The 20,695-nt window shown below is 44.7% G+C and overlaps 1 protein-coding gene across 1 annotated transcript in view; it reads left to right on the top strand.

Moving 5' to 3' along the window:
- Positions 1–15,364: 15,364 nt before the first annotated feature.
- MAML3 (mastermind like transcriptional coactivator 3) overlaps positions 15,365–20,695 on the top strand; it is a gene marked incomplete at its 3' end in the record, with an annotated part of 249,137 nt that continues 243,806 nt past the window's right edge. The window contains exon 1 of the mRNA XM_082482720.1: positions 15,365–15,913. Within this exon, the coding sequence (XP_082338846.1) occupies positions 15,464–15,913 (450 nt within the window). The 5' untranslated portion in view covers positions 15,365–15,463. The remainder of the gene's footprint in view (positions 15,914–20,695) is intronic.

The raw sequence follows: 20,695 nt of genomic DNA, 5'->3' as shown, positions 1-20,695 counted from the left end.
AAGTAGTATTGAGAAAATGAGAGGTGGGCTCTAAGACTGCCTTTAGGTTACAACATAGGACTATGACAGGGCATTTCACTGCTGGTGTTAGTGGCACTGTCTCTTCCCCAAAGCAGACCGCATTGTCAGGGAACCCAGAGAGGAAAAAATACACTAATTCTATGGTCTTGGATGAAGAAGACACATTCCAGAGGAGGGAAAAGAATAATTAAAAAATTTCTACAACTGAAACCATTTCTACAACAAATCAGAGCTCAGAATATCTTTATTAGAGATTTAACTATAGGCTACCATTGTGCAAGGTAGAAAGTTGTTGTACATTAAAGTTAGTATACAACAGGTTATATTGTGCTGTGAATCTGACAGGAGTTCATGCAAGGTTTTGGATGAAAACAGAAGTTGTTTCCTTGCTGAGTAACAAAGATGGTTAGATTTGCTAGAGTTTTATTTGCAGGGTTCCCCACATAGCATGATGACTGTGGACTGCTAAATACAATCTGAAGAGCTGCAGAGGGGATGGGTGCTTTAGACATCCCCTTTGTTAATGTCTACTGTACATATGTTGATACTGGTTTTATTGAAGTAAAGCAGTTAAATCATACAGATAGAGTTGAAGATAATATTTATGTTAAACCAATCAACCTCTTGTGTTTCTCTTTTTTCACGTTGGCTCTTTTTTTTAGACAGAGCAGTGAGTGAAAGTTATAGGTGTTTTACAGTATTTATACTACAGTGATGCACAGAGCTCCAGTCAGAATCCATATCCTTTTGAGGCAGATGTTGTGTAAACAAATATAAGGATGTTATTCCTTCTTGAAAATGTGTATAATATAAGAACCATCTGCATCAGGCTTGCGTCTTGATTTGGGTCACAAGAGAAGAGGTACCATCTTTTTTCAGTTCCATTTCAACTTTGAAATGACTGCACCATTGTATGGGTACCTTCAAAGAATTCTAACTATGCAGAGTTTAGTATTTGTTGAAGAGGAAAAACATATGTAAGGAGAAAAGGTTAATCACAGAGCAGTTGTACTTACAGCCTGAGTCAAAAGACTATCTAGTGTCCTTACTGAGGTAGTTCAGTTATTGTCACCTGGATTCATTTCCTATGAGAGCTGGGGTTTGGATCTAAGAGTTAGTCACCCAAAGCGAGTGAGAAGAGGATTATGACAGCTGAGGGGTTGCCATTCTTCACTTCTCTCTCACTCTCATTTTTATCCTTTTCTAATTTTTTCTCTTTCATGTGTATTTATAGGTTTTAATTTCTATTTCTTTATTGTTCAGGAAGTGCTCCTTCATTGAAAAGAGGGACTCGTAGTCTTCCTCGCTGTCTAGAAACAGACTGTTAACTTTTTGATTCTAAGCAGCATCCCAGAATTCATGGTGACAGGTGAGGCAGGGCTGCTGGCCTTTGCAAAATGTAGGGCATGTTTGAGACACAAAGCTGCCTTCTATACTCGAGTGGGCGGTACTGCGAGCACCTCCTGTAGATAAGATGGTGCCATGCATTTTGAGGAGTAGCATTCAGGAGTAGTCCATTGGTGTGCAAGCATCCTACTCACAGTAGTGTTTTTCAGTGACTGCTCCATCGATGCCATGATGACTGCTACATTGTGCTTACAGCAGATCCTGCTTTCTATTCCATTATTTTATTCTGTCCATGTGAGGGTTGCACGAAGGTCCAAGCTTTCAGAAGTGAATTTGCTCTCTGTGATTCTGAGATTCAGATTTATTGATGTTTGATTTTTCAACCTGACAAAACCTCACTTTTATTTTCTAATTCATATTCACTCTTTCTCCACAGCAAAATCTGCCAGTCACGGCAAATAACATGAATGATTCTGTGGAGGCTAAACCAAGATTGCTGAACTCATTTTCATGCATGGCTAAACACAGAATTGAACCTCATGCTCCAGAAGTGAAAGGTTAGTGATTTTAGATAATTTTAAAACGATTGTACAGGAGTTGATACAGCTACTGTCAGTCTGCCCTAATCCTGTTCTTTGTTGACTCTGCCCTTGCAGAGGCACTGCTTTCTGTCAGTGATTAAGGGGAGACATTGCTTTCAGTGATGCTGATTCAGCAGAGCTAAGAATCAGTAAATTAGCAATGACTGTAAGGGAATTTTGAATATTGGTAGAGTACCAAACTTCTATTGTTACTGTGCCTTGGAGATGAAATTCCAATTAAGTTACTGTACCAGGCAACATGGGAGAGATGACAGTCCTCTTTCTGATTCACAAGACAAAAAAATGGCAAAACTGTGTATCCAGTTTTTGGCTTCTCAGTGTCACTGCTATAAAATTATATCAAAGACCCTTGTGCAAATAAGTCTATAGAGTTGGTATACATTCTAATGGACTGTTCATTTAGTAACAAAATTATGCGGACAGCTGAAGAATAATTAATTCTGCTAATTCAGTATCTTTGCTATTTATGGAATGATACTCTATACTCTTCAGTCTCTTCTTGTTTTTTTCATATCTGCACAAAGTTAGATGCTTTCATAAATACAGTGTTCAACTTGAATAATTTTCATGGATCATGAGATGCCTTTATGCACATAAAGGTACCTAATCTGTACAGCAACTGAATGGTGTGACACTGATACAGAAATTGAAGAAGCAGCATGCTACTAAACACCAAAGAAACCCCACCAAAAGAAGCTACTTTTATTTTTTTTGGCAGCTGGCAACGTGCATAGCTACACTTGGGACAAAAATGGTCCCTTTAACTGGGGTTAAAGGGAGTATCTTCTGGGTATTCCAGCTTGAGATGATATGCGACACAGAGTTTGACTTAGCATCAAAGCCTAACTACATCTAGTATGTGAGTGTACTGGAAGGGCTGATAAATACTGCACACTTGGTAGTGTACAATTCAGCTTTTTCTTCTCTCTGGAAATAAAGTCTGTGACCCTGCTTTAACTAATAATTAACAATGGCTGATAGAGGTCAATTCAGAGAAAAAAGTGTCAGACTTCTGGTGCCATACTAACTGAGGCAGCATGTGTTTTCTTTTCCAGAAAAGAAATGGACATTCAAAAAAAAACCCCACCAAACCTGTAATGAAAAGGTACTACCTTCCTACATTCTATCATTTGCAGGTCTTGACAAGACAAATCAATTGTCTAGTGAAGTAAGTAACTCTGCCCCCAAAATTAAACTGCGGTCAGTGTGCTGACCTAGAAATCAAAATACCAATATGCAAGTTACTGTGAAAAGGTGGTGGAGACCCTAGATCAGTATAGACCAATATGCAAAATTATTGTGCTGACGGGTTATCTTCCTGTGAGTGAGACATGCAAAACTAAGAGACTTTTTTACTGAGTTCTGGATGAGTAATGTAGATTAATAGAAAAAATGGGGGTTAGAAAGGTGAAGAGGAAAAGCAATGACTGTACATTTCATAGGAAAAGAATTAGGCAAAAAAAATCTGTACACATAGGTTTCGATGTTACACCATGGAAAAGTTAAAAATGGTGTTATTCCTGTTTTATGGGATACTGTTTATAGACTGTGTTCTTATGCAAAGCTAGTGCTTTTGGTATTCTTGGTCTGTAGCGCTAGATTTCTCTAGAATATGTAGCACATGAATCATGGGAACATCCTTAAGCTCAAAGCCCCAACAACATGGGCTTTGAGTCTGTATCGCCTTATTCAATCAGAATGCCTTGTTGAGCTATGAAATGCAAACCAAGCTTAACAAACTAATGAAGTTACTGTAAAATATCTGTTGCATGAAAATCATGCTATGTTGTATTGTTACAACACAAATCTTTGTTATATGCAGACAAAAGTGGGACTTAAAATAAGGATATAAATACCTTATCTGGGCATGTTTACCACATAAAATCAATTGTAAGTCTAATAGCATTATTTGAAAGCAATGCCGCCAATAGTTTGCAAAGTTAGTGGTTCCTAGTAAATAAAGGAGATAATATAGGTAGCAGAGTGAAATGAAGAATCGTAGGTACTGTTTTTTTGTCACTTCACTTCCAGAAGTCCTTTCACAGTTGCTTCCCAGGTTAGCAGCCACATCTGCCCTGTATTGCAATTTGCAATCATATATAATGAATACGTGTACATACACACACACATACGTATGTGTACATATCCATATATGCATATATAACTTGCTGAACATTAAGACTGCTCTTCAAGAATGACATAACGCTCTTGGATTCAATATCTTTGGAGAGCAGTAGAGGCCAAAATGCCCACTGTTGTGTTCATTTCAACATGGGGAACTATGTAAAAATGAGAATGTTTACCAAAAATAAACTAAGAGTGGCACCCAAGACAGTTAAATCTGTAAAGGGGGCATGATGACTACAGAAGGACACCAAAGAGGAAGCACAATGCCAATGCACGCAATTTACTGGACATGCCTGAGAAAGTAAAAAGAAGCAGTTGTGGCCAAACAGCAAAGAGAGGCTATTAGAAAGAAGGTGTTCTTCCAAAAGCTAAGGACACATCCAAATGAAAAAACCCAAAGCTATCACAAACACTGACGGATACACTATTAAAATTATTATTAGGCAGATCAAAGATGAGTCTGATATCTAACCAGCTAAGAGTATCAAAAACAGTTCAATATCCTTCCAATGCATCAGGAGGGAAAAAACATTGTCAGTGAGCCCGAATATGTCAAGGGTATAAATGAACTCTCAGGGAGGACAAAGTCACTGGAGAGAAGCTGAACCATTTGCATCCTTATTCACTGTGGAAGAAATCAGGGAAATTGTCCTCCCAGAGCCCCTTTGGGGCATTCAGGGAGCTCGACAGAGAATGTCTCTGAAATTGAAGTATCTGGAAGAGGTATTGTTACAAAAGGCAGAGGGTTACAGAAGAATCTCCGGGAACTGAAGGATTCACCCAAGAATTCTAAGACAAGTCAGGGATGAAATGTCTAGTAATAGCAGCTGTTGTGGTTAGGCCAAAATCCACTACTGGGGACCTGAGGGACCCCAGATGGGGCCAACAGGTGCTCCCCTCTACCCCTCTTCAAAGAGAGAGGCAGAGGAGGAAAAAGAGACTTATGAGTTTAGAAGGAACTAAACTACTTTAATGAAATATTAAAAATGAAATAAAAAGAAGTAATGAAATATATACAAAACCGTATCAAGCTCCCGAAATGACAGCCATGTCACCAGCCGGCACTGGGGCAGTCCCAGACTGGACTCAGTGATGGACGGGAACTGGATTCCGGATCTGGATTCAGGATCGGGATCACAGGCAGACAAACAGAGTCCTCCTCAGACATCAGTCACTGAAGGAAGAGAGCTGACCCTTTGATCCCTCAGCTTTTATACTGAGCATGAGGCAGATGGGATGGAATACCCTGTTGGTCAGTTTTGGGTCACCTGTCCTGTCCGCTCCTCCCTGCAGGTGGGACCCCACTATGCTTTTCCACTTCCGACCCTCCAACGGGGCAAAATAACAAAGTTGGTTGGCCTTGGGGGTTATAGCAATAAGCATAAGCAGGAGCCTCTCTGCATACCGTGCCTGGGCATCAGCTATAAACAATTGGCCTTATCACTCTGAGAGAGTGAACACTGTCTGCACAATATGCTGTTAATTTCAGTAGTTAGAAGAGGCCCAGCTAAGAAGCGAAGTTACCGAGCAAAATTGGTTCTGTTTTACCTCAAACCAGGACAGCAGCATGTAACCTCTCTCTTCAATATTCCTCAGTGCATGGAAATCAGAAGGTGTCAAATGTGATGTCAGTCATTAAGAAAGGTTCTTAGGGTATCCAGCAAACTAAAATTTGACATCTGTTGCAGGTGAATGAGTAGATATTGTCATCAGAGAAAGAATTAATGTCTACCTGAATAAATGTTATCTAATCAGTGAGAGTTAACAAAGCTCTCAGAGTTCTTTGAATGGGTCAGTGGTATGTAGGATCATCTGACTGATTCAGTCAACTAGTATTTCCAAACGACTTTTGGCCAAACTTTTTATCAAAGCATTTTAGGAAAACCAAGCAACACAAGAATGTTGCTGGCATAAGAAGGAAGGTGCTGGAGTGGATGAGAATATGATTTGAAAGATGTGAACAGTGGGTAGACCATCACTGAATGGAAGTAAATGGTCAGTTCTTGCATAGGAGGGAGATCACTAGTGAAATTCCATACGGTGTCTATCTTGGGACCTGTACCATTCAATATATTCTGAAATGACCTGGAGAAGGGAAGTGAGGTGACAAAGCTTTGCTGATGATAGGAAGTTATGCAAGGTAGTAAGGACAAGGGAGAGTACATAGCTTGCAGAAAGACTGACTGTACAGTAAAACGACAGGTGCAATTCAGTATAGATAATTGTAAAGTGTATCATCACATCTTGGATCATTGAGGGTTGGACCTTTAAAGGTCCCTTCCAACCCAAACTATTCTATGATTTCTAAGCTGTCCCGAAGGTCTTCAGGAACAAGACCTTTGGATTATGGTAGGCAGTTCCATAAAAATATCGCTTAGTAGTAGTTGAAGAGAAAAAAACAAACAATAATATCTTAGGAATGATTGAGAAACAAATAGAGAACAAAATAGAAAGGCTTGTTATGCTTACTGTTCAAGTCCATATGCTACTGTAAAAATCCAACGTTTACATACTTAATACTGCGTGCAGTTCTGGTCCATTTGTCTTGGACAGGACACACTACAACTGAAAAGCATTCACAGATTACAAGGATGATCAGAGATATATGTGACTTCCATTACAACATGCAAGGAACTCCATCCATTGAACAGCCAAGAATCTCCATTTGGAAAAAAAAAAAATGACATAGGGGGAGTGTAAGAAGAGATCTGCAGAACTGAGACGTCTGGAGAGAAGTGGAGTGGGATTGGCTTTTCACTGTCTATTCTACTACAAGCATGAGGGATATCAGAAGTTAGTGAGAGCTTCATTCAGAACAAACCAGAGGAACCGGTTCTTCAGACAACTTATGTGGACCTGTGGTACTCTTCCTCAAATGACTTTCTGGATCAAAGAGTTTATAGAGATGCAAGGAGAGACTGGAAAAAAACTTGGAAGAGATGCTGTAGAGACTACTAACTAGATAAATCACATCACCTAACTTGAAAATGTTTGAAGGCTGGGAGACAGTACGTGCTCCATGGATTACTGTGGGAGATGGAGCTCTGTGCTTGATGGACCTGTGGTCTGAAACAATGCATAAGTTCCTATGTAACCTTCTCATTATACACCAAAGTCAGAATTAAATAAATGAAGTTATTAACAGCTTAAATATGTTTATAACTTTCAAGCTCTCTAAATAATCGTAATGTTACGAAAAGGTTGGATTAGGAGGAACCTTAAGAAGTCACCTAATCCATCGCCCTGTTCCATGGTAAAATCAATTACATTTGTGTCTGTACTGACAAATTTGTCTAACCTGTTCCTAAAGCTTTCAATGATAGAGACTCAACAGCCTCCATAAGTAATCTATTTAAAGTCGCACTATTCATACTATGAGAAAGATTTTTTTTTTCCTGTCTAACTGGAATCTAATCAGCTGTTGTTGGCTGTAAACCATTAGTTAACTGCAAGCCTGAGCTAAGATGGGAGGCGTCCTAGACTTCTGATGAATGTTGTCTAGTAACTTTAGTGACTCTGGAAATAGCCTGAACACAGGCTTGGTTTTTAATGCAGTTAGTAGTTACTGGATTTTGTATTTTGGTTAATATGACCAAACATGAACAGGGATCTTTCCTGTGTCCTTTTAGGGATTTTCGTGTTATTGTAATGTCTTATCTCTTTAGCATTTTGTGGCTTCAAGTAAACTTTCCCTGAGCAGTCTAAATCCAGCATGTTTTGACTTTGCTTCAGCAAAGGCTATTTGAAACGTGTGTCTACAGAAAAAGTGGGACGAAAATATTTATTTAAAAATATTACTGAAAAACAGCATGTAATATTTTCTTTCTTTTCTATAAAGTCTGATTTCTGGTTTTGCCTGTAATTTACTGAACTATATGTATTTGAGATTAAATGTTTGAGCTGTCTTAAGTGATGCTACTCGGTTCACGTAAACGCTGTTTCTTGGAGATGATCACTAATTGTGTTCGTTGTTTTCCAAGCACCTGACTTATGAAGGGGCTTCTGCCTAGCAGAAATGCTAAGCACCTACAGATTCAGCTGAAGTTGATGTGAGTTGCTTTTATAAAACAGTGTACTTGTAAGTTGTTTAAGTCTTTTATAAAATCAGCTCAAATGAGGCATTTTAGCAAAACCTTTTAAGCTTAATTTCTTTGTTTCAGTTTCCAGTCTCTAACATGAGTGAGAGCACTGTCCTCTTGCTTGCAATGAATTGTGAAAATCAGTTCATTGGTACATGTGAAACGCTCAGGAGCAGTAGTGGTGGCCGTTCTGAGGAAATGAATGTCTGTGAACAGGGTTTGAATTAGTAAATAGACATGAGGTGATATGTGGAACAAAAAGGAAAAAACGTATTACATAGATGTTCAGTGGTGAGCACTGACAATTCTGTGTACAGAATGAAGCAAACATCCTGTGGAAAAATAGTGTGTAAGAGTGTATTTGAAGACTTCATCATACTGTGGATTGTTCAAGGAAGCCAAATAAAGATTGCACAAGCGCTTTGATTTTGGTGGTTTTAAACTCATTGACTGCAAGACTGCAATCTCAGTGATGTACTTGTAATATAGGTTCTTAAATGTATGCTATATACATGTATATTTGTAGATTGTAAACTGTAGCAGTTTCAATGAAACAATGGTGGTGTTGGTCAGCACATTGGCACGGGGAGGAGAATACAGTATTTCTCTATGATGAAGACTGAACTTACGTGTATCTTCAAAAAATTACCACAGTAGAAAATGACACTGTTTCTTTTTCCCTGAGATTTAAGAACATGTAAAGGATTGCAGAACAATCATCAGTCTTCCATACGAGGGAAGATGAACGATAGTTTTTAGTAGGTTAAGGCTTTCTTCTAGCTCAGAAAATTCGAAGTGATTATGTTCACTCTGAAATTCTTATAAATGGCTAACATCTAAGCAGCAATTGACTTGGAGAGAAAAAAAATAAAATAAAATTCCCCCAGCTGCTTCTTCATCACCAAAGTTGGATTCCATTTTATTGATGAGGGGTTTTTTGTTTGTTGCCCTGTTAATTCAAGCTAAATGGAAATGGGGCAATCTTCACTGAGAAGCAGTGGGCTACTCAGAATAAGAATGGCTAAAGAAATTTAGGTTCCTTCATGTATATTTCTAGTGTAAGCTGCATGGAACCCCCAGCAGCATATCTCTGGGATTTTTCCTAGTGTCCTTTCTCCTCGCTTCCCCCCCCTCCCCCAAGTCCTCCATTTCTACTGTGTTATTCTCTTGAGATCAGTGTGACAGATCAAAGGTTTAGATGGGGCCTGTGCCCGAGCAAGGATTTTGCTTTCCCACCTTCAAGCTCTCTCCTAGCTCTCTCCATGGATATCTCCTACAGCTGTGGGCTCCAGAACCAGATTTTCAAAATAACAGAAAGACATACTGTGGTGTGTATATATCGGGACCAATTATCTTAATTCTGCTTCCTAAACTAGGATGTATTTCAGTAACATTAATCTGACAGGCTAATGTGTGGGTAACAATGGCAATTCATGGCATTCACTTTTTGGTTGTTTTTTTTTTTTTTTAATATTCTTGTTGTGACCTATCTGTAATCAGGGCAGGAGGAAACAAGTACACATTTTTCATTCCTTCCCCATATTTTTCCAGCCCTGATTCAGCAGAGTGCTTAGGTATGTGTGATTCAATCCATGTACCTGTGCTGCTATAATACCTTGCTGAATTGGAGCCTTCAGTGTTGCTCACAACTGGGAAGATTTTGTAAAAATTCTGACTTGGATTCCCCATCTTCTACAACTTGAAAGGTATAGGCTGAAAAGTGTGTAGTTTTGAGGGTGTTTTGGTTTTTTTGTACTTAGTGATCACTCCACTTCCTGCAATGCCTTAAAGCTCTGACTTTTGCAATTTTAACTAGCTTTCTGATTTTCTTTGTTGCTTCCCCTTCCTACCTTCATTGTTTTGGTCTTCTGTTGCTTTGCAGCGCTGATGACTTTTTTCTTAACTATTTACAGCAACTTCATTTGCTCCAGACTCGGCTCATCCCTTGAAGAATTCCTACTGCTCTGGATGTTCTGACAGCCGCAGCTCATGGCCACCCCAGCTGTCATGAGAATTTTTGCCATGCTGTAGTTGGATTTCACAGATACATTCATGGAGGTTGTAGGGTTTTTTTGTTTTCAGTCAACCTTCAACTATATGGCTTTGCTTTAACTACTCTCCAAATGACATTATTATTCTTTTTTGACTATGGATGCATTAGGCAACACGCACTAAATAGCTTGTGGTAGTAACTAAAGTACATCTGATTTGCTCAGTTAGATAGCACTGTATCCATGCAAACCTTCAGCAGAAATCTTCTGAAACCCTTTTCCCTGCTTCTTGCAGACCCAAAAAGTGCCTGTTAGCTGGTTTTCAAAGTTATATTCAGTGAACACACTGCGTGGTTGACTCTGGGTTTGCCTTCCAGCAGATGCCTGTGTCACCATGTCATCCATCGATTTAGACGTAAACCATTTAATTATAGTAGGAGCTTTGAGAAAGGTTTCTACCCAGGCGGCCACTCTGAAGGTTAATCTGTTGCCCAAGATGGTTTGAAACTTGCTGCCACAACGATTGCAGTTTCCAACCAGACTGGCAGCACCAGGAACTAAAGTGTGGTTTCTAACAGAGTGGGATTCATATTCATTAATATGATATTTTTAATATTGCCTACTTACTGGGTAGCCGCTAGCTCAGCTGACCAAAGGAAAGCAGTTTCAGTATGTTGCTCTGCAAAGGCATATTTTCTATATTATTTATGGAGCTCCTCCCACTAATATGACTAGCTAGATTATCTGTAAGGCTGTACTTGTTCTGAAACCGCTATTGATTAAATGCTGAGATGAATTTTTTTTTAGAAGCTGTCATTGGAACATGCTTAGGCTGCACTTGCTGTCAGCTTAACAGTCATGTTTCTGTGTCTTCCTCTAAATTCCTCTCCCAGCTGGGCTCTTTCATATCTTAGCATTAAAATAGATTCTTCCTAATTAGACAGATCTCTGTCATGATAATCATCTTGAGAACGTATGCTGTATTTTCATACTGCGTATCTTTTCACAGATCAGGCCTGCACTTTATAATTTTTCAAAATCGTAACTCACTGAATAGATCCTTTACCAAGCAATAATCTCCTGTAACTAGTAATTAGTGTCCTGTCAGCTGATATCGGTAGGCATTAGCGTTCAACTGCTGGCATCAGCAAGTTCTTCTTACATCACTTAGAATTCTGATATATTTGATTCTTTTGAAATTCCAGTTGTGAAGATAGTTTTCTAAAGCTGATGTGCAGGGGGAGGAGGGGGAAGATATAGAGCAAACATACACATTTATGCGTGCAAAGTAAACTACTACACAAGAGGCGAGTGTGCATAAGTCCATGGTCATAAATGTAAGTGCACACATCCATCACGAGTGAGTCTGTGCTTGTCTCTGATTACGGAACAGAGTTGTTTGGTCAAGGCTGTGAAGAACATCTGTTTTAATGACAATAATCGGTAGCAGAACAACGCTGAGATCTCTCTATTTCTTGTTTTTCCCAGGCTATAATCTGAGGGGGTTTTCCCATTTTTATTTATTCAGACTCGGTGGCTTTGCAGATGTGTTGTCCTTCACAAAAACTGAATTTAAATAGTTCCCTAAATAGCTCATTTTGGCCTTAGTTTTTCAGAAGCTGGTAATTGTTGGTGTAAGTAGCCTTAAAATAAAAGTGATGCAAAAACGAACTGTGAAATCTTCTCTCTATTATGCTATTTTACAATTGCTGTTCAATACTTGGCTTTAAAAGAAAACTCTCCTGTCGGATGAAAATTTGTAGTTAGCTCTTAGGTGCTGGGTGACAGCTGTAAAATAACATTTTTTATGAAATGCTGATTCTGTTAATTGTTTTTAGATATGGGGGATAGTGCTTTATCTTATAAAAGGTTGTACTGTATCATAGTGCAAGTATCACCACTGTTGCTGGGAAATAGACGGATACAGATTTGCTCAGCTTTGGTTTAACCTCAGCCAATTTAAAACTATCTTTTGACCAGAATCAACCGTTTTAAGAATGTATTCAGATGTTTTGGTTTGGGGGGGTTGTTTTTTGGTTTTTGTTTTTGTTTTTTTCCACAAAACTGGTGATTGATCTGTTTGCAAAACTTTTAACACTAAGCACTGTTTACTACAAAACTTTGTTACTCAAATTGTCACCCCATGGCAGTGCAGCCTGGCAGAACCAAGGTACACAGCTGAGAGATTTAAAAAGTCCTAGATTTTTAATAGGCTGGAATTTAATTCTATAACAGTCCAGCACGCACTTAAAAAATACTGTGTTTGCTGCCAAAGTGATATACTGAAAATTATGTTTGTGTGACTCCATATAGATTGACAAATGGTATTTATCCTTTTTCCTAGTCATAGGGAAGAAACTTCTGTAAAACGTACCAAAAAGCAGTCTGGAAAAAAGAAAAAAAAAAAAAAAAAAAAAGACAAATACTCGCAAACCAACACCGTTACTTTTACATGTATTTCTGATTCTGGGTATAAGAAAGGTTTCTTTTTGCGGCATTGAGTGCTGCCCTGTACACATGCTTTTGAGGAGGAAGGCTGTCCGCAGGCACGCTGGCGGGCTGCAGGGGGCACTGCGGAGGAGCCCAAAAACTACTTCTGCAAAGTTAAACCTAATGCACAGCTGTCTCACTTTCTGGCCTGCTGGCACTTTCCATTTCTATTAAAAAACAAACAAACAAACAATTAAAAAAAAACACACACACAAGAAAAACCAAACAAGAAAGCCCCTCCTCGTTTTTTTCCCCTCTCAGTTCTTACATCTAATCTTTTCATATATATTCCTGTACAACCCAATCATACTGATGTCTTGTGGAGTCAGATGGAGAGGGAGAGTTCCTGAAGACCTTAAAACACATCCCGCGGCTCCAAATTAAAGGAGATACCGATCTTTGTAAACGACACAGGCTTTGCAGTTTCCCCTTGCTCTTAGGCTGCTTCTGAGCAGAGCTGTAATTTTTTGCCATTTGTTTTGTGATAAAGTAGTAACCGGGGATCACGAAGAACAGTAAGCAGCTTCACTTCGGTTCTCAAACTGATACTAAAGGAAAGTGTTTGTTTGGTTTTTTTTTTGGGGGGGGGGAGGGTGGGAGGAGACATGCTCATTAGTCCCAACACAGGGAAGGTCCTAATTACTACTTTTATTTGTCCGTTATTATTTTCCATCTCAACATAGTCGGGAATGGTTGCAAAGGGAGCAAAATTAAAACCCAATTTCATATTGCTGAGCACTTAAAGAAGACAAAGACAGCTCTTCACCGCTGTCAGTAGCTTAGAAATAGTACCCTATGCTAATCTGCAATGGCAGAAATGAAGATGGTTTAAATCAGATCTCATGACTAATGTATGAGTTCCCAATTTTCTTTATTTCCAGCTGCATGCTAGAGAACAAGGGTGTCTCTCCGAAATAATTCTGGTTTATACAGGTATATTTAAAAAAAAAAAAAAAGTAAGAATGGGAAGTGCGTATCTCATAGTAGTAGTTAGAAAATAACAACCCATTAAAATCGCGCGTGCAATAGCCTCGTCGGCGACATGGTTTGAAACTCGTTTCCCGGGATGTTATTCTCGATCCATTAATCACCCGCGCTCGCTCCGGAGGGAGGGAGGGAGAGGGAGGGAAGGAGGCAGCCACCGTTGGCTCGGAAAAATGTTCCTGCCCGACGTGTCATGTTTCTTCTCTTGTTTAAAATAGAAAGTTCAGCCCCGTCTCCGGCCGGCGCAGCGCTCCGCGCTCCCTTCCCCGTTCATTATGCAACAGTTTACACCGAAGGGGAAACACGGGCACACGCCGCTCCGCCGCTGCCCCCCCCCCCCCCCCCCCCCGCATCGCGGCCTCCGGGCCCCCCACCACCCGGGGCTCCGGACACCCGTTCTCCCCCCCTCCGCCGCTGTCCGTAGCGCCCAGCTCCGGCACAGCCGCCGCCGCCGCCGTCTGCCGGCCGGGTTAAGGCGTCCGCCCGCCCCGCCTGCGGCCCGGGGGTGAGCGGGGGGGGCAGCGAGAAGGCGGCGGCGACGGCGGCGGTGGGGAGCCCCGGGGGCGGCCGCCGCTCCGCCCCGCCGTGCCCGCCGCCGCCCCGCGGCGCTGGCGGGCGGGAGCGCAGCGGAGGGCGCGGAAGGGGGGGTAAAGGCGAAGGCGGGGGGGGAGCGCCATGTCCGCTCCTGCTGGGCGACGTCCGTGCCGGGTTTTGCACCTTGTCCCCGGGTCTGCCTCACGGCCTGGAGGAGCTGCTGCTGCTGCTGCTGCTGGTGGTGGTGCTGCTGCTGCTGCGGTGTTTACTGAGCGCTCCTGTCCTGGTATCACTCCGCTGGCATGGAGGAGGAGGAGGTGGAGGAGGAGAGCATTTGATCATTGTGATGGTGGCAGGAGGAGCAGCAGCAGCAGCAGCAGCAGCAGCGAGCACAGCAGAGCAAAGCGTTAGGCTGTATCAGCTCGGCGTTTTTTTGCAAAGACTTCAGAGCTCTACTTTTTTTTTTTTTTCCTTTTTTTTCTTTTTCTTTTCTTTTTTTTTTTTTCCCTTCCAGCTCGGCCCGGATTGTTCATGTGTTTACTTCCCCCAGCCCGAGGATTTGCTATTTAGGTTCCTGTTGAAATGCAACTGAGCAGCCAAAGTACTTTGCGAACGCGGTGCGGCATAAACACCAAAACTTTTTTCTAGAAGGAAAATACAATAAGAAAGCGGCTTTGCCTGTCTTTTGATGCCGGGGAGTGCGAGGGAGTGTGCCGTGTGTGCCCAGCGTGTGCGTGTGCTCGGATGCGTGTGTGCCAACGTGCGTGTGAACGGGTGTGTATGTATATGTGGGTGCATGCGGAGGGGTGCGCGTGTTTCTCTTTATCCATGGGGAGAGAAGGCTTTTGGCAAAACCTCCGGATATCTCACGGAATCTATTTTGAAATAATGGATTATAAAAAAGAAAAAGGAGGAAAGGAACTGGCCTGATACCTCCTGGAGTTTGCTACCCGAATTGCTGCTGCTTAGTTTGTTGTGCTGCTTCTTTCTTTTTTTTGTTTTTTTTTGGTGTTTGTTGGTTGTGTTGCTGGTGATAACCTTTTAGCACCTTCTCTCTTTATCCCCCCCCCCCCCCCCCTTTAATGTTTTGGAGCTTCTCGAGAGGGATTGGCTGGGGGGAAAGAGAAACATTTGCTTGGGATCGCTGTTTCCCTGATACATGGTGGTGCCCCCACCCCCCTCCCCAGTTTCTCTAAAAAGTATCCCATCAGGACCCCGGAGGAGACTGTGTGTGTGTGAAGGGTAGGATAAAAAAAGTTCTTCCAAAATAGTGTGCCCGGGGAAGAGGATGGGGGATTTTGCAGCCCCCGCTGCCGCCGCGAATGGCAGCAGTATCTGCATCAACAATAACCTGAACAGCAGCCTCGGCGGGGCCGGTATCGGGGTTACCAGCACTCCCCACGGTCCTCCTGCCGCCGCTCCCGGTAACAATAACGCTAATAGCGGCGGCGGCGGCGGCATTCCCAAGCACAGCACGGTGGTGGAGCGGCTGAGGCAGCGCATCGAGGGCTGCCGGCGGCACCATGTCAACTGCGAGAGCAGGTACCAGCAAGCCCAGGCGGAGCAGCTGGAGCTGGAGCGCAGGGACACGGTGAGCCTCTACCAGCGGACCCTGGAGCAGAGGGCCAAGAAAACGGGCACCGGTACCGGCGGCGGCAGCAAGCAGCAGCATCAGAGCAAACAGCAGCAAGATGCCGAGCCGGCCACGGCGGAGCAGAGGAACCACACTCTGATCATGGTAAGGGGATGCGGGGCCGGGGGGCGGGGGGGGGGCGTCGCTGTCCGCTCCCGAGTCTCTTCGCCGGGATGAGCCGGAGGGGTCGCCCCCGTTGTTTTCCGGAGGGGGGACGGGACGGGACGGGACGGACGGGGAGAGAAGGCTCGGCTCAACTTCGGCGGCGGCAGGGCCGCGGGCCAGCTGGGCGAGAGGGGAGGGGGGGTTGGTTGCCGGCTGGCTTCGCAACTTCTCACGGGCAGGGGCGGGGGAGAGCGGACAAACTTTTTTCCCCCGTCTCTTTCAGAAGGGACGAGGTGCCCCGGGGCGAGGGGGGGGGGTGGGAGGGTGGAGAGGGAAGGAGCGGTGCCGGGCGTGGGCTGCCGAAAGCCAGAGGAGGGTTTTAGTGTGCCTGAGTGTTTCGCGAGGGCTTTTTCCACGCGGGGGGGGGGGGGGGGGGGGGGGGAGTGGGGCCGTGCGCCTTGGCTTGGCGGCCTTTCGGAATCCCGCCGCGGAGAAGGGTGGAAGTCGGTCCCGCAGGGCTCGGGGTGACGGCGGGAGGAAAAAAAGTTGGGCAGGTTTCTCGCCTGGGCTGCCCCGGCGTGCAGGAGCCCGGCTCCCCACGCCAGCTGAATCGCTTCCTAAAGTTTCCTTGGGTTTTAAGGAGCTTAGAGAGGGGGAGGAAGGGGAGGGGGGGGGGAAGGGGGCGGAGGCTGAGCCGGTAGGAGCGTAGCGGCAAGTAGGAAGCGGAGTTTCCCACTCCCAGGCTGCACCCATGATGAATAATAAAAGGAGGTGCGGGGGGGGGGGGGGGGAGAAGCCGGGCCTCGCGCTCCGTCTGGGCCTTATTTTATCGCGGGTCGCGACCGCCCGTCGTTCTGCTGGGGGTGCGGCGGCTCGGCGGGGCGACTCTGCAGCGGGGGGAGTCGCCTGTGTGTCCTGCCGTGTCCCTGCTGTGTCGTGTGTGTCGTCCTCCCTGTGTCCCCTCCCCCGGGCACGGGGGTGCCCGGCGGTCGGGGGCGGGCACGGGGCCGCTGGGTCTTCGCCGTCTGCCGGGCGCACAATGGGCGGCGGGGAGGGAGGGAAGGAGGGAGGGAAGGAGGGAGGTGCGATGGCAGCGTGTGGTTTACAAGCCTCGCACGTCCCTCCCTCTCGCCCTCCCCTGCTGCGCGGGAGGGTCCGGCGGGGCGGCAGCTGCCGCCGGCCCCCGCCCGGAGGTGGTGGTGGGGGATGAGGGGGGTGTCTCCGTGACAAAGCGGCGGGGAGGCGGCCGTCCCGGTGGTGGCTCGCCCTCTCCGGCCCCCGGCATGCGAAAGCAGGGAGCAATGTGTTTATCTCGGGCCGAGCCCGTTGTCCCCGTCCATTCCTCTCCCCTCCCCCCCGGCCGCGATGCGGCGGGCAGCACTCTGCCCCTCGCCGTCCTGCCGGGCGCTTTGTCTGCGTGTCCCCCCCCTCCAGCCCCGCTTCGGGGGGACGAGGAGGTGGAGATGGCTTTGCCGGCGGCAAACAAAAGCTCAGCGCCGAGGGCAGCCCCCACCTCCATCCTTCCCTCCCTCCCTCCATCCCTCCCTCCCTCCCTCCATCCATCCATCCATCCCCGCCGCCTTGGAGGAGCAGAACGCGGCTACCGCCTCCTCCCAGCCCGGAAAGCAGCCCCGCACAGCCCCCGGCCGGGCCGGCGGGGAGCGGGACGCCCCCCCCCCCCCCGGGCAGCGGGGAAAGGAGGGGGGAGAGCCGGCAAGAGCCACACAAAGCGGGGGGGGGTGGTGGTGTTGTGTGCCGGGGGGGGGGTTGGGGGGTGTTGCTTCGCAAACAGGAAGCAGAAAAACCTCACTGACATCTTGTTGCTTTCCTGATGTTACCGGCGAGGCACAACCATGTTTCTCCTCCTCCTCCTCCTCCTCTCACGCCTTTCCGCAGGGCTGAGGCTTTTTAAATGCGCACCGAACGCGGTGCTCCCCGCCCCACCGTGCTTTCCCTTGGCTCACACCTACTCCCGGGGCAGCGACCGAAGTCGCTAATCAAACTGTCCTCCGTCAGCCCAACTGTCCTCAAATCCCTTTTCACATCCCGTGTCGTGTTTCCCCAAGGGGAAAAGGGCTGGAGGCTCCCGAGACCTGAGAATTACTTCTCACTGGGGAGGCGTTGCGGTGCGCTGTGTACACATCCAGCTCCAGAGCGGCTCCTGTGCTTCCAGGCCCCGGCTGGTGGTGGGTTGTCCTCTCCCCTTCTTCCCAACCCCCCCTGCTAAAGCCTTAAAGACCAGGATTTTTAGTGAGGTCGCTCAGTTGTTGGCCTTGCCTTGAAGATGGAGGACAGAGACACACAGCCACGCTATGATGTGAAAGTTGTGGAAACAAAGTAACAAAAGGAGGAAATGCAGTTACAGCTCTGGCTATTATTAATTTGTTTCGGGTTGGGACACTGGGAGAGCTGAGAGTGGCCTAATGAAAGGGTAGTTCGCTGTGAAATTCATCGGGACTGAATTTTTGCCCTATAGTCTTCGTGCTGTTTAAATGTACTCAATGTGCACTATGCTTTTCATCTTAAAAAGAGAAATTCTAATACTTTATTAAAAAATGACCCATTTCCATCAACCAGTTGAGGTGTTTTGTTTTTTTTAAGAATGTGTACACAAATGTTGCAAAAAAATTTAGAAGCATTATCTGCTTCGTTTCACTTGTAGAATCTAAATTATGACTTTTGTCTAACATCTGAGAAGGTTAGGGAACATTCATGGGTATATGAAAGTAATACTTAAAACCTGAGAAATTGCTCCTTTTAAAGCAATTGAAAAGTATTTTCTTTGAGGCATTTGTACTTTTTATAGTACAGGGGAAAAAAAAAAAAAGAAACTTCATTTCCAGCAATCCTAACAGTTTGGTAAGTTTCACAGGTTTTGTGCATCATGATTTTTATTTACCAAAACATTTTGACTACATTTTTTGTGGTTTCCTCCCTTTTCTTTATTCTCTGTAAACTCTGGCTGAGAGGTTTAGAGTGGAATAATCATATGGATCTGCTACCGCTTCACTCTTCACACAGAATCATTATTAAGTTCTTCCCTCAGATTATTAAACTGTACAATTTGGAAATGAAGCAGTCAGTTTGGATTAAATGGCAACAAATACAACGAGGATAGCAAGAAATACTTTTTCTGATCCTTTTTTATCAAGGCAAATCAAAGGAAAGTGTTATCAGTGTGTGTGTGTCTGTCTCCATATGGAGAGGCGCCGAGAAGGGAGGGGAGACGTGTGCTGGGTCAGGGCAGCAGTCACCCAAGACTGGGTGACTGGTGTGACTGGGTGACTGGTCACCCAAAACCCTCCCAGAAACTGGTGCTGAGACAGGCGCTGAGGTGCCCTTCAGCAAGCTGGGTTAAAAAAAAAAAAAAACAACCAAAAACCAACATCATCTTTGGAAGATGATTATCAAAGACGTGCGCTCTGATTTTCTTCACTTGATGGAGTACAAACTCTCCAGGCTGTACAATGCTCCTTGTCGCCACCCCCACAGTTTACACCCTCGCTCCCTGGGTTCATGAAAGGGATTATGCAGTTTCCACTGTTTAGGACTCTATGTCAACTGACAAGCAGTTATCAATGGGAGCCTTTTTTCAGAAAGGGGTGTAGGAGCATAGGCTTGGCTGTATTTCGTGAATTGCTGATCTACTCTGAATTTGTGTCTTTAAGTTAAAGACCAAGTTTTCACTCGCTGAATTTTGAAATATCTAGATTTATAACTATTTCAACCTCTGCTGCTTCAGGAGAACAGTGGGTTTCGCAACTACTTTGCTCCCATACAGCCATTGCTTGGGATGTGTGCAAAAATTAAAATTGTTTCTAAATGTGTGGGAGGACACACGCCACACCACCACCGCCCCAGTTCAACCTGGCAAAAGCCAAAGTTGTTTTCTATGCCTTTGAGTTGGACTACTAGAATTCTCCACCAGCTTGGTTTTCAAGGGAAGTATTGGGAAAATTTGCAGCCCATCCAAAACTCTGCTGCTCAGCTCCAGACTGGTTCCAGGAAATATCAACACATTATTTCAGTTCTTTGGTTCTTTGTGAGCCGATCTGCCTTCTTGTTTCTTTCTTTAAGTGCAAGAGTCTTCTGGCTCTGCACCTGTGGTGTTGTGTTGTGTGTGGTTCAGAGATACTTTGTGTGTGTGTATACACATACACAGATTATATATAAAATAAATCATGTATATTTAGTATATAATAAACAGGCAAGTATATAAACAGCCAAATATATAATAAATATTGCAAGTTATATCACCTCTGTTTCTTATCCCTAACACTGCTGTTCTTTTTGTGCATTTTTTGTCCAACATTATGGATGCCTTTAAACTGGAAGAGGGCAGGGTCAGATTAAACATTGGGAAGAAATGTTTCACTCTGAGGGTGGTGAGGCACTGGAACAGGTTGCCCAGAGGAGCTGTGGATGCCCCATCCCTGGAGGTGTTCAAGGCCAGGCTGGATGGGGCTTGGAGCAACCTGGTGTAGCGGGACGTGTCCCTGCCCATGGCAGGGGGATTGGAACTAGGTGATCCTCAAGGTCCCTTCCAACCTAAACCATTCTATGGTTCTGTGATTCTGTTACATCTCTAATTACCACATTGATCATCTAACGCACGTTTATTTGCATCTGAGCTCTACCGTGGAGTATAAAGCGGCTGGAGCTACTTTTTCCTATTTTAAAAGCTCTTCAAGACTTTTCTTACTTAGCATCATAGCTACTGTGATACTGACCATTTCTAACCCTGCAACCAGTCCTTAGGAAATTGAGTTTTATAAACACCAT

This window comes from Vanellus vanellus, assembly GCF_965231255.1.
Source record: "Vanellus vanellus genome assembly, chromosome: 4".
NCBI lineage: Eukaryota > Metazoa > Chordata > Aves > Charadriiformes > Charadriidae > Vanellus > Vanellus vanellus.
Note: the sequence above shows the minus strand (reverse complement) of the source record. Positions and strands in the feature narration are given on the sequence as shown.